The sequence below is a fragment of the Oryzias latipes genome, chromosome 24 (assembly GCF_053564925.1).
Source record: "Oryzias latipes strain Hd-rR chromosome 24, Olatipes_Hd-rR_3.1".
Taxonomy (NCBI): Eukaryota; Metazoa; Chordata; class Actinopteri; order Beloniformes; family Adrianichthyidae; genus Oryzias; species Oryzias latipes.
Genome location: NC_136260.1, coordinates 7,893,694 through 7,908,065, shown reverse-complemented (window position 1 = coordinate 7,908,065; position 14,372 = coordinate 7,893,694). Strand labels below are relative to the sequence as shown.

The 14,372-nt window shown below is 38.8% G+C and overlaps 1 protein-coding gene across 1 annotated transcript; it reads right to left on the bottom strand.

Annotated features, from left to right (window-relative positions):
* Positions 1 to 1,891: 1,891 nt before the first annotated feature.
* On the bottom strand, positions 1,892 to 8,712 carry LOC101175530 (visual system homeobox 2). Its single transcript, XM_004083874.5, has 5 exons — positions 8,185 to 8,712; positions 7,756 to 7,843; positions 7,121 to 7,244; positions 4,876 to 5,056; positions 1,892 to 4,129 (listed from the first exon to the last, which is right to left on the bottom strand). Exons 1-5 carry the CDS (start codon positions 8,606 to 8,608, stop codon positions 3,831 to 3,833), a joined length of 1,116 nt encoding a protein of 371 aa, XP_004083922.1. The 5' UTR covers positions 8,609 to 8,712; the 3' UTR covers positions 1,892 to 3,830.
* Positions 8,713 to 14,372: the final 5,660 nt, after the last annotated feature.

Genomic DNA, 14,372 nt, shown 5'->3' with positions numbered 1-14,372 from the left:
AGTATGTCATGGTTGTAGTTAGTCTTAGTCCCACTTTTTAAAAAGGCATTTTGTAAATCAATGCCTTGAAAAAGAAAAAACTTGGCGTTGAATAAGGAAATATTCAACAGTTGATTGTGTTGTGTCCTTATAGATAAGATAAAAAAAGTTCTAATTTAATGATTGATAGAATTATGGCTGCAAAATTGTTTTTGTATGAAATTAACAGATTATTTCACTGAATGTGTACATTTCTTCATACTTTATTCTGGTAAAAAAAACAAGAGATGAAATTCCTTGGAAGAGTAACAATAGTCATTTTTTATTATAAATTGTGCCACTTTTCTGTAAACATTTAGGTTTGGGCTTCTATTTGCAATATCTTTTCGTAACCGTTAGTTTAGCACCAGATTTGGGTAAAATTTCATTTCAAATTTCCTTTGATCTTTAGTCTCAGTAAGGTCTGTTCCTCAGATGTATCACTGATTCAACCTGCATCTTTCAAAATCTCAGTTTCAAATCTTGTGCCATACTTTGGTTACCAAAGCGTCTACCCTCTGGAGCATAGTGAATTCCAGCCTGGTTCCATGATGAATATGCCTTTTGTGCATCAAGTCCCATTGTGAAATTTCTACACAGCCAAATATTCCAGAGTCAGTTCTTTACACCAAGAGGAAATGAGTGGGAATGATAGATATTCAGCCACGTAAACTGACAGCACAGTCATCAAATGCTGAGGCAAGTAGTGCATAGAGGTCACCAACTTTCTGCAGAGTCAGACTCCAAAGTTTGTGTTGTCTGATATCAGCTCAAAAACAGTGTAGAATGGGTTTTTATGGCCAAGCAGCTGCATTCAAACTTTACATCATCAAGTGCAGTACAAGGCACACGACAGTACAGCACACTAATGAACTCCAAAGCAGTGAGGATGACTTTTCTGGAGTGAAGAATCATGATTCTCCATCTAGGAATCTGACAGACAAGTCTGAATTTGGTGGTTGCCAAGAGAACATGTCTGACTGGATTGGGACAAATCTAAAGTTTGGTGAAGGGGTGATTACAGTGTGGGCTCGTTTTTCAGGAACATGGCTTGTCCCCTAAGGACCTTTACAGTACATCATTCATTCCATGCAAGGCACTGAATGCTTGTCCAGTGCAGCTGTTCTGGATAGTCTTTTGGCCGTAAGCATGGTGCGATTGTGCTGTGAGCACATAACAAATCAGAGTGCATCATGATGTAAATTTTTGGCCAATGCATTGCAAACTACAGGGTACTGGTCTTACATGACCACTTGGGTTAGGACTGGATTGGGACAAAGATTCTAGCAACTCTGGACCTGAAGTATTTGTTGCTCTCAACATGATAGACCACAAACTTGGTTCCATGTTGGTGCAAGTTCTGAATCGTCTTGCAACTGACAGAGGAAATAAACAGTGCTGCTTGCAGCACACATTCTAACTAAGATGGGTAGGAGTTTGGACCAGTCCAAGCTCCAAACCTTATAGGAGCATTTTGAGAACTACCTTTTTGTCTCTTAAGATGTCTGTGCACAGAGAAGGTCCATAAAAACATGTATGAGACTGTTTGATGTGGATGAACTTTGCTCCCCTGCACAGATCCATCATTGAACCAATGGAACTATTTTTGGATGAATACGAGCAAAGACTGCAATCCAGTCCTTCTGTCCGAAATCATTCTCTGATCTCACTAACATGGTACTGAAAGACCAGTCAAACATCTTTATAATCAAACTCCTGGACCTGGGGATAGCCTTCAAGAACAGTTGAAGCTGTACAGCAGAGGGTGGGCCAACCTCCAAATGAATTCAATGGATCATAAATTATACATCACTTGCTTTTACTTATAATTTACAGTGCATGTTAGGACAAAACATTTTCACCAAACCAGTTGAGTTTTAAATAAAAGTAACTTTTAATTTGACTACAGTTACATTCATACAGAGAAAAACATGTAATAGTTTGTGTTAAACACCTATACATATTTTACATGACAGGTCAAGCCGCTTCGCCGCCAGTTTTTAAAGGATTTGGTACCAACAGTTTTCATTGGCAACTAATGCAGGAGCCAGCTGTCATCAAAGATTCAACGGTGAAAGGAAACTTTCTTCAGCTTTTGAGAAGTCTTCAGAGATGCTTTTAGACTCCATACTTTGTCTTTAAAAGCATGTCTGCATTGTTTTTGTCCTTAAATTCTACCCAAGAAAGACCAAAGTTTTGATCTGACTCAATCAGAACAAAACTTTGGTCCAACACCACAAAAGGAGAACTTTTTCATTACAAGCACATTCAATCATGGCAGCACATTGCAGCCAGCTGCCTTCATTTAGTTTCTTAAACGTTTTGAGATTTAAAATGTAGCATTATGTTAATTTATCACGGAAAACAACCCCAAAATGGTATTTTGCTCCATCCATGTGTCTCTGAGTATTTCTCTAAATACCTGTTTTCTGAGCACCAGCCCCTCCCAACCCATGAAAAAGAGCAGGAGCTCATATTCATGTGTTTGAAAGTGAAAACAGCCCCTTCCAGGGAGCGTCTGCGCTGCCAGCACCAGGCTAACACAAACACCTACTTTCTCCACAGAGCTAGCGGTGATCGCCTAAAACCCTTTCCTTTTATATGCACTATGAGCACATCCATCTTTGTAAAAGTTCGGATGTTGTTTGTTTTTGTGGGCAAAACGCAGACACTCTGCTGAGACAGCCTCTAGATTGACATCATGACATGGGCAGCAGCCACATGGAGCGAAAGCGGTGGCCAAGAGATCAAGCCATCTTACTTCCAGGTAGGAAAATGAGCTGTGAAAAAAACGAATATTTCATAAAGAAATTCATTCTTCAGTGTGCCAAAGGTAATATATGATCACATGTATGCAGTTTACTCTGAAAGGCTTAAGAAAAGCATGATAGTGGCCTTTTAAACCAAATGCTTGGGTATTGAAATAATAATTCTGATATACTTTGTGGTTTATATGGAACCAAGGTGGAACGAAAACTAACATCGAGGCAGTTTTCCATTGCAGAAGTACAAGAAAAGTCATGAAGGGAAAATCTCAATTTTATGAGTTATCATTGCATCTTGTAATTAAAAATTGGATTCAATAAAATGAGAAAATGTAAACACAGCCCTACATTTCATGAGCTCTATTTACTGAGTCAAAAAGCAAGTTTCTCCTCAAATAAAAATATGAGTAGCTGCAAAACTTTTAAACTACGGACACACCGGGCATGTGACGCACATTCAAGAACACGGTAAATGGAGGCGCTTATACCCTCGTTCTGCTCTTGGTATTCACGTTGGACAAGCAGGAAGGGGCTTCTTCTTCTTTTTCTACTTTTTACTAGTGCATGTCCTCCACCTACGTTTATAAGAGGTATGTTGAAACGGTGCAAATCTTGTGAATCTTGCTCCAGGCTTTTTCTTTCAGCTGCACAAACCACAGTTGTAAATTTTTCCTCCATGATCGATTTTCTAAGGGTTGGAACTTCTGTGGAGTAAAAGGTACGCCACCCATACGTCACTACCAAATCTGAGTCCCTGACTGAGCAAAGTTTGACCAGCAACTTACGTTCAATGGCCATGTGGTTAGTACGTGCAGCCTGAAAACTGTGGTAGAACGCAAGAGTTTTGCACAAAGAAGCCCCAAATGTGTGTTTACATAGATTTTTTCATTGAAAGTGGGAAAATTGAACATGTGTTGTCGAGGGGCGGTGGGAACGTAGCTTTACAGTCAAGTGCTTGAGCAGTATCAGATTAACCAAATGAAAGGACTTTGGAGACAGCTGGTCTCTGCAGGGTTTTAAAGTCAGTCTGTATCTTTCAATCTTTTTTTAAGTGCTCTTTTCCTCAGCCTGCTCATCCTCAGCCTCCTCTTTCTGCATTGCGTGGTCATCTGTTTTCTCAGAAACGCTCCCCAGCATCTTGGCGTTGTGTTCCAGCGCCTTTGCTCGCAGAACAGCAATACTGTTTTCCCGCAGTTCCTCTTTAGATATTGGAGAGCTGGTGTGTTTGCTCTGTTTCTGCTTCTCAGCATGGACTGTTTTGTCAAGCTCCTGCACTGGTGGTGGGGTGAGACTGCAGGGCTTCCCTGTGGATGGCTGAGATGTTTCTACTGACTTCTTGTGCATACCTGATAGAAAAATAGAGAAGAACTTCAGCCGAAAACATTGAAATCTTGTCATGTGATGAGCTTGATGCTAAAACAAGTGTGGGGGTACAACAGAATCCAACCTAATATTCAATCGGAGTTACTGTATTGATCTAAACTAATCAATTGACATGAGTTCAGAGAGAACACCCAAGTTAATCTGTACTGATGTGGGATTATCACTTTATCGACTCCTACATTTTATTGACAGATGCTCTTTTTGAGCCTCCTCCTACCTGGAATCAGCATAAACTTACAAGTGTTTTCTCTTTTTCAACCAGAAACTGCAGAATTGATCAAAGCTTACCAAAACTGTAAGCAAGTACACCACCTTATAGTTTTTGTATTTCTGAGCTTATCACTTATTTATGAGTATGGTTTTATAATCCAATTTGGAAAACAACATGTTGTTATGGAGAAAAAAAAAAGTTTTAGTTTATTTGTGAGGAGTCGGGGAATAGATTAAATGAAGGCTTCAAAACCCCAAAAAGCAGCAGCAATTATTTAGGAATTTATGGAATGACATGCTAAAAGATGAGCTGTATTGAATATACTGTCAAAGATTCCAGTTTAATAATATAAGAACTATAGGTTTTCCACGATTAGGGGGTTAATGTTTTTAATATAAAGCCTAAACAATACAGAAATGCATTGTTTTTGTGTAGACACTCTACATGTCTTTCTCTGTTCAAAACTAAATTGTCCTGCAACAACGGATCTTACTGTACCCAGTAACCACGGAGCATAAGAGTCCGTGACTCCCTCCTTGGCCGACTTGAGGATGGATTCTGGCAGCGGGATGGAGTGACGGACCATGGCTCCATACAGGCCATACTCTGCCATGACGCTGCTGCGTCCCCAGCACTTCTCCCTCTTCCTCCACTTGGCTCTGCGATTCTGAAACCAAACCTGCAAACAAACCATCATATGTGTCGAACATGTGTTTAACGTGAGGATCCATCTTTAGTTATTCTGTTTTTAAAAAAATTGGGTTTCCAGGATAATAATAAAGAAAGACAGCAGCTGGTTGAAAGGCTTTTGAACATTTTTAAAGTAGTTTATCCTTAAAGTCCCACTCTGATCATCTTTTGATGTATTGTAAAAGTGTTCCCAGTGGTCTTTTGAATATGATTGCGTTTTTAAGTCAATATATAAGAAACTGTTATTTTCTAGTGCATAGTTTCTGCAGAGCGGCAGTAGTTCATTAGAAATTCACCTGAGTTGTGGGTGGGACTGTTGGCCCCCTTCCCATCACCCATAACTGAGCTATCTGTTTACACGCTCTTCCACTAGCCTACAGCCCCTCACACCCCCAAGCTATCAACAAAAAAAAACTTGGAGCTAGCAGTACAGTTTTGATCCAGATTCCAGCTCAGATGAGGAAAATTAAGACGTACATGGATTTATTTGTCTGCAAGTAAATGCATCAGAATGGAGCGGAGCAGGAAGCTTGTGTATCGTGGTATTTTCCACATCGAAAATATACTCATTTTCAAACAGGAATTTTGCGTCTGCTCCTGATTCACAACCATTTGAGTAAAGAAATATTCAGAAACGCCATTTTATACTAACTATTTTATACATATGTTCTCCATCATCAGAAAAAAGCCATAAGAACATGTTAAACACCCCAAAAACATAATTTTTAATCGCAGATTTTACCTAACCTCTTATATTTGCGGACACATTTTTTGTAAGTCTGCTTTCAGCCTTTCTAAAGCCACTTTAAGAGTGGTAGGCTTAGTCCTTGTGATTTCCAACAGTGCTCGTTTCCTCTGACAGTTCAGCACTTTGGTAGTCTTATGCTATAGTTCACACCAAACAAGTGAACTTTCACCATGCATTTTCATAGGTTGTAAGGCTTGAATCTGAAGAAGCAGAAATCATGAAGGAGGTGCAGACAAGCACAACAGTGTAATTTTCTGTATTCTTTTCTGTCCTGGTCAGAGCTCATTTCAGGCTATAGCACCCCCAATTGAGTGTCTGCTGGAACTGCAATATTTTTGGTACCTTTCAGAATTTGATTCTCTCCTGTTAGAAAGCAAACCAAATCTGATTATTAGCAGTTCTGCCCAACTAAAGCAGTTCCACAGAACCCCCGTAGTGTCAAAGCAACCTTGCTTCATCTAGCCTCAGCATGTGTTAGTGTGAGGATGAGGCCTCTGGTTCCTTAGCGGGAAATTGATTTCCACTGCTTGGTGATGGTTTTGTGAATATAGAAAAATAGAGAAAACAATCATCCATGGAAATTTGTACTGGAAGGACTCCTGTAGGGAGGCCTTTTTGTTTTTGTGGGGACTGAAGCTTGACAGCACACCGTAATACAAGGCCTTCCTGTGAACATGGGGACTAAAATCATTTGTTCCAAGGTGAGACATAGAACATAAAACATAGAATCCTGCCAAACGTATCTATGGCCTTGCAAAAATATAAAAAGAAATGTGTGTCTGTGTTCTGCAGAGCTGGAATTAAACCGGACCAAAGCCAGTCCTCAAAAGCTATTCAGGTAGATCTGACTATAACCTCTATTTCATAAAAAGATGAGCCCCAGATGAGCAATCAAGCCTTTTCCCCACACAGCCAGAGTGTGAGTGTGCATGACTCGTGCCTGTCTTTTGCTTCCTGTGAGAGGTGACCTGTGGAGGGGGGCAAAGAGGCTGATTGAAAAACAAGTTAATTTCCAGACCTGGTCGATGGGAGGCAGGCGCTCAAATATCACGGGAAATTAAAATGCTCAGGCGCACCCCTTTGCCCAGCTGCAGGCCTCTGCTAATTAATTTATATGCAGTTTTCATTTCATTTCAGGCCTGCCCCTCCCTGCGAAGAACACGTTTGTTTGGCTGCTGCAGTGAACCACCTGAAACTGAAAGTGTTTGCTGCTTTGAGCTGAACAAGACAGGATTCTTAAGGTGTTGGGATGATGAGAGTCAAGGTGGTAAAATGCTGTATGGAGACAATGACATCTGTTCGCACCTGTATCCTGTCCTCTGGCAGCTCCGTCTTTATGGAGAGCATTTCTCGAGCGTACACATCTGGATAATGAGCTTCGTTAAAAGCTTTCTCCAGCTCCTCCAGCTGATACGATGTAAAAATGGTCCTGAAAAAAATAACAGAATTGAAGGCATCTTTTGCTTGTTTTCCTTTTTTTAAAATCACTGTTTCCTTCATTCTTTTTGGTCATTCAAGCCCTTTTTAGTTGTTAACAAAACAAATCTTATTTTTCTTAATAAAACACACATTTATGTATTTTCAAAAATAGACTAACAATGGCACATTTGACTTAGTTTCTTTTTTTTAATGTATTTTTGCCCCATTTTGTATTTAACAATAAGCCAATTGATTAGTTATATTCATGCATTTAAAGACTAAAGATATTTTTTTCATAGTAAAACAAAAACGTATTGTGATTTTTTTAATCAAATGACAATTTTGTAAAAATAAAAATCTCAAATTGAAAATAAAAAACAATTTTGCAAAAGAAAAAATTTACAGTTGATTTTTCAACAAAAATTGCAATCATACATGAATAACCAAACTAGAAAAAACACAAAAACATAAAAGTTTCCAATTATAAGGAGCATGAAAAACATTATTATTGTGACAGTCACCTGTGTCTCCTTTTCTTTCTTTTCTTGCTTTGACTCATGGAGGATGAAGAAAATTTCTGATCACCAGAGGAGCTCAAATCATCTGAATCTGTGGAAAAAAATAATAATACATACCTAATTTTTATTCTTTTTCTTTTTTACAATAATAAAATTGGAAAAAATTAATGGGAAAATGTTAAAATAAACAAATACACATTATAATTATTTATTTTAGTAATTATGTATTGCAAAATTGTTTGCCCTAAAATTATTACAACGAATTTCTTAAAACAATTGGGTAAAAATGTTTTTTGTGTTTTTTTTCCACAAACAAAGCCTTGTACTTGCAACAAGTCTGAATGGCTAGTTTTTTTTTCAAACAGAATCATAAAGTAAAAGAAAATATTTAATTAACTAATTGTTAATGATAAAAAGAAAAAAACAACTCACCTGAACTCGCACCTGAGTGCTGCGCGTCCATCTGCGCGTCCACGTGCGTCGCGGTGTGCAGCGGTTGCAGGTGCACGTTTTGCGCCTTGGACAGCACCTCCAAAAACGCAGGCTGGCTGTAAAAAGGGTGCACCCCCTCCGGGCCCAGCAAACCCATTCCGAGGCCCGCGTGTCCGATAGCCGATTTGTGGGCCAGGACGTGCGCCCTCGGCGGCAAAGCCTCCAGCGGCCGCCGAGGCGTGACCGTCGGCGGTTCCTTGTTGAGGCCGAGCAGCTCCTGGATGCCGAAGCCGGTGCGTCGCTGCGCCGTGGGGGCCATCTTCCAGACAGGGGGCTGCAGCTGCGATCCGGCGTGAAAACTGAGTGGAGCAACTCTCTGCTTATTTTCAGAGTCTGAAAGGACGGCCTCCTCTTTGCCCGTCATGCTCCTTCAGTTCTTTATTTATTGAAATAATCTTCCTGTCTCTCCAGAAAAATAAAACGATCCAGTCCGACTTATTTGATGCTTTTCCTCGCTGCAGCGCTTTTTATGCAGCAGGCAACAGGCGGCAGCCAATCACAGGCGAGAGGAGAGCCAATAAACGTCCTCTGATGTCCTCATTATGCCAGATTTTCTACTATGTTTGCAGAAAGCAGCAACATCTTTGCGCCGGTGTTTCTCCTCCAGTGGATTTTTAAAGTTCTAACTTCATTGAGTTCAATAATGATAATACCTTTTGAAATTTTGTTCCACCAAATAAGACAATTTAAAAAAAACCCACTCCAATGAAAACTGTGTTTTTGGTGTTTTTAAGGTGTTCTTGTTTTTTCTCATAATGTAGAACATAAAAATTATAATTTAAGGTTAAAACTGCTTTTCTGAATATTTCTTTATTCAAATCACAGTGAATCAGGAGCAAAATAAAATAAAATCCTGTATAGTTGTCAAACTATGTCTTCACCCCTCAAGCTCCGCTCAATTCTGATGGATCCACTCGATGTCTGTTTTTAAACAATCTGCTTAAAATTCTTTAAACTAAAAGGTTTTACACTTTTAACTTACACAAAACAGACAATCTGTTAAATTAATGTATTTCTCTTTACATTTTTTGAAAATAAGTAAAAAAAGCATGTAATAAATTGTTCAAGTTATTTCATTTTTGGTCAGTATACTAAGAATTTTAAAAAGTGACTTTTTTTAAGTAAAATTGCATTAAATGTCATCAGTTTGTTTTCAAAACTGTTGATTGTGTAAAATAACTGTAAATAAATATGTAAACTTACAGCTCATTAATTATTTCTTCCATTATTAGTATGAGTGAACGTATTGATCGGCTTCCAGACTCCATCCCCTCATTTGCATATTCTAATTACAAACGTTTTGTCTTTGTGAGCATGTCTGTGCATCTGTTTGGTCTTAAAGGGATTTTTATTATTCTCTGGTGGTCACATGATAAACATCATACAGTGTCCCAGTTAGGGTAAGCTATTTAGGACACACTGGGGTGGCAATTAAACACGAGAATGCACGCGGAAACGCGGCTCACGACGCAGACAGATTCATCCATCAGCCAGGAGGGGAAGTTTGGAGCATGACAGGGAGAAAAAAGGAGATGTATAAAGGTATTCTGTCGATTGGGAAAAAGACAGACATTTCTATAAACATCCAGAGATTAAAACTGAAATTACAGCATCTGAACTGCAGAAGGGATTTCTTCAACTTTCGTTTTTTTTTCCTAATCAGTCCTTCTGCGCGAACCTTCATTGGTTCGGAGATAATGCGCGGCACGCTTCTGGACATCTGCGGGAAAATGGGCGGAGGAGCCTTTATGGAGATGAGAGGACGCGCTGCGTAAAAGCGGAGGCGCGCGGACATGAATGGGACATGTGCGCAGATGAATAAATACATCAACAAATGTCCTGAGGGACAGTTTGGCCGCAACAGACCTGCGGATCCGCTCAAAAAGCAAATCTATGGAGTTAATTATTGGCCAAATCAGCACATTAATGAAAAAAAGACAGAATATCAGCCAAATATAGACGGAATATCAGCCAAATAAAGACAGGCTTTATTAGAGTTAAATTTCATGTATCACTTTGGTTCAGGACGGAAGTTATTTTATTTTTAACATCTTCTTTTCTTTTACTCTTTTTATTTAATATTTTGTTTGCTCTTTGTATTTTATGCTGTCATTTTTCACTTATATTTTTGACTTGTTCAGTTGTTATTTTCTCTTTTTGTATCCGTCTTCTTAATCTAAAGCACTTTCCCTGATGCTGCTTGTATCAATAAAGATCAGAATACTTGTATTCATCAGAGGCTGTTAGGATAAATATCAGCAGATCAGGGTTCATCTCATGATCATGACTTCCACCAAACTCATGCTGATTTAAATGTGAGGACAGTTTGGTAACTGAAAGAAGAAGGAAAGACAGAAAGGTCTGTCCAACAAAACAAGAAGCCACATGTTCTCTAAAAAGGTTCTTACAAAACGTTTTAAAGTAAATATTAAATTCAAACATAATTTTTAATTGCAGAGGACAGAAACATCCGGGAAATTGTGTTTTTTTATTTAAACAGGAAAGAGTGTCAAGATTTTTTTAACGTTTTAATACAAAAATTTGGTTTTATTTCATTTTAGATGTTAGATGGAGATCTTTGTCTCTCCATCACATGAATATTACAGGTAATATTTTTATTTCATTTTATACATGAGCAAAACACAAGAGGACAATCACTGTTGTTAGGCACTGAGGTTATTGCCTCAATTTCCCTGATGATTATAACATTTAAGATCAAAGGCATTTCACCACAGAAGAGGTCAATTGGGAGAAGTTCTCATGAGAGGGACAATAAAAAAGCAAAAACTTATAATCCTTTAAAATGACATAGTTGTTTGAAAAGCAGGACACTTTTCTAGGCAACTATTTTGCTTTTAAGAAGAGATCTGGATTAAATAAAAGCAGTTTGAATCCTGAATTTAAAAAAAAACAGAAAAAGGTTTCCATATCAGCCTCTCTTTCGTGTGATTCTTAAGAAATAAAAAAAATTGTTGCTGAAAATCTGAAATCTTTTTTTAGGAAGAAATCACCAAACTTCTCATAATTGTTACATTAATTATTCAACCAATCTATACGAACCAATATGTTTAAGGGGGAAAACTTTTGTTTTGTGCATCTATCTGCTGTAGGCTACACTAAGGTACACATACTTAGAAGAAAAAGTCCATTTAAATTCTTGATTCCCATCAGCATATTCTGTAGCAACAGTTTAAACATTCAAATCTAAAACTACATGACTTTACTTTGAAAATGATGGATTTGATCAACCAAAAGTCAGAGTATACCTTCTATAATTTGTGATTTATTGTTTGGAACATTTTCACTTATTTTGGGTTCTATTTAATTTAGATGAACATGTCCAAAAGAAATAAAACAAATATAAACTGTTGCTTCGTAAAGATACTGTAAACACATTGAACATTAGGTCTTTTGATCAAACTTTTTAAGAGATTTATTTTGACTCACACATTACAGTTGTGCTTTTTATTCTCCACTGTTAGCCCCAAATGGTCAATTTCCCCTCGGTTTTCTGTCAATATCATTTAATAAATGAGTGAAACTTCAAACACGCAACAACAAATTTCCAAATTCAAATGCAGCATAGAAATAAAAGCAGCTTCATCTGGTAATGGATAAGTGATCCAGCTCAATCTGCATGAAGGAATGGATCCGGATCGCCTGTTCCTGACCCGGCTCGTCTCTCTCTGCTCCATCTTTGTCTTTGTTGAAGGCTCCAGAAATGGCTCTCCTAATCTAGCTAATTGCCGTTTCCCAGAGCACGGCATTTAAGAAGAGGAGCTGGGTCACCAAACAGCCGTTGATCAAAACATCCCATTAGGGTGAAGAAACAAAAAAGCTCTCACAATCCTAACAAAGCGCCACCGGTAACTCAACAGTTTGCTCTCTGTGCACAAAGCATTAATTAGGGCAATAATTTCATGCTGTTGCCATTCTTTAGTCTCCATTTCTGTATGAGTGCATCTATTTATGCTCTGAAGTTTGTTGCTGCTACATTCCCCTATTGTGTGTGCAGATGTGTTATTGGCGTAATGAGGAAAACACTGTGGGAAATGTGGGAGAAAGGGCCCCAACACCAAAACTTTGACAAAATAATATTCCTCATGGCGGCGGTTCCTAACAAGAATTGACATAATTACTTGGGCCCATTTCTTGTCTAATTAGCAAACTTCCATGGTGGACAGGGACGAGCAGTTAGGCAGGAGAGGGGAACTGGACAGGCATGGCAGCAGCAACACAAAAAGGAGCCACTACTTTCAGTATAATTAGTTGAGACAATGCCCCTGACTGTTTTGAGCTACGGCAGCGGCCTAGAGCCGGGGCCAAGCTGGCGAGTGGATGCCCCGTGAGGTGCATCTACCCAGGACCCTAATAAGCCCCTAATTGTCTTTTTTGATTCACATGGGTAACACCAGCAGACATGAAGACAGCCTATTGCTGGACTCCTGCAGAGTGCCGTCCCAGACAGTGGAGAGGTGGACAGGGGTCGAGCTGCTCCCCTCCCCAAACATCCAACCCTGTGGGTGACGTCCTGGAGGGGCCTACAAGATGGCAAACCAACCCACAAGTTCACTTTTTTTTATTCTAAAAATCAGCAGCAGCATCAGAAAAACTACAGAAATCAAACATCTGCACCTCTGGATGAAAAAGAGCACAAGAAGTTCCGTCATTTGCAGACTATTTTTGGTTATTTCTGGTTTCCTTGTACCTCATGACTATCACTTCACATCTATTTTTTCTATATACCTTCAAAACCTTTGGTTTTCAGGTTGTACCAATTTCATTACCACAACATTTGCCCTTTTTTCTGAGTACCTAAAAAATAGAGAGAGAGAGAGAGAGAGAGAGAGAGAGAGAGAGAAAAAAGAGAAAGAGAGCATAAAGAGATTCCTAGAAAAACATTTTTGTACTAAAACTTGATTTTAAAAATTGGGAAATTAAGACATGTATTTGAATGTATAACTTTTGTTCAAAGGAAAGTCAAGATTCTTAAAAAAACTGTCAAAATCCAAAAGCGGTTTAAATTCAAGTTTGTTTTTGCATGTTAAAGTCCAAAATCTGTCTAAAAATTGACAAAAAAACAACAAAAGTTGTGAAAAAAGGTTTAAGTGACCAAAAAGTTTGCACTCTTTATATAAAAGTTTTCCTTCATGAAATTCACACACAGTTTTGGATGTATTTGCACTGCTAAAAACCACGAGCACGCTGCATTTCAACACACTGAAACGCGTTTGACCAAACACATTTACATTGCTCCATATGTCCTGGGGTGTGATGGCAGGTGGTTCCCAAAGGGTTCAACATTTCATAACTCCCTCTCTGTGACATCTTTGCGGTCAAAGGGATGTCAATTCAATGTGCCCTCACTCCTTTAATTAGCTGTCAATTAGAGCAAATGAATCAACTCTTCGCCTAATTAAGCAATGCCAGCAGGCAGCTCCCATGTTCGGCCTATTGTGCAAGCAGCATGAGAAAACCACAGCCAGCAAACTCGTTTACGATCAGAAGTGCAACTTAACGATCACACTGAAAAAAATCCGGTATTGGAGCTGTGAGTCTGTGGTGCATCTGCACAGTTTATGAGAACACTTTTTGGTTTGAACATCTCTAAACTCTGTACACAGACATCCAGGTTCCAACTGTGACTTTCAGGATCAGCATCAGCTATCAGCGACTGAGGTTCATTTGGCTGGGGAGTCAGATCAGCTTCTCCTCATGCCGACCACATTTTGATTACCCATCAGAGCAGAAACAATTCCTTCAAACATCTGTTCATCTGAAACTCCAGGGAAGTTTCTGGGTCTCACTCTGACCTGCCCGTTCTTGTAACTGTTGAGGAAAACAGCGTGAAAGCATCCAGTTCAGGGGCCAGCAAAGGTGGACTCTTTCTGCAAAGCAAGTTTAAAGAAAAATCATAAGAAAGTTGATTTCTTTGAGCTTTTACCTATTAAAAAAACTTTATTTGCAACCCAGAAAAGTTGGACAATAGGACACAAATAACAGGACTTTTTAAACTTTCATCACTTAAAGTCACAAAGTTTAACAGCAGGACAAACTAATGTAGTTTACAATGTAAACTACATTATATTGTAATGTAAATTACAATATAATTGCTGGTAGCTGCAGCA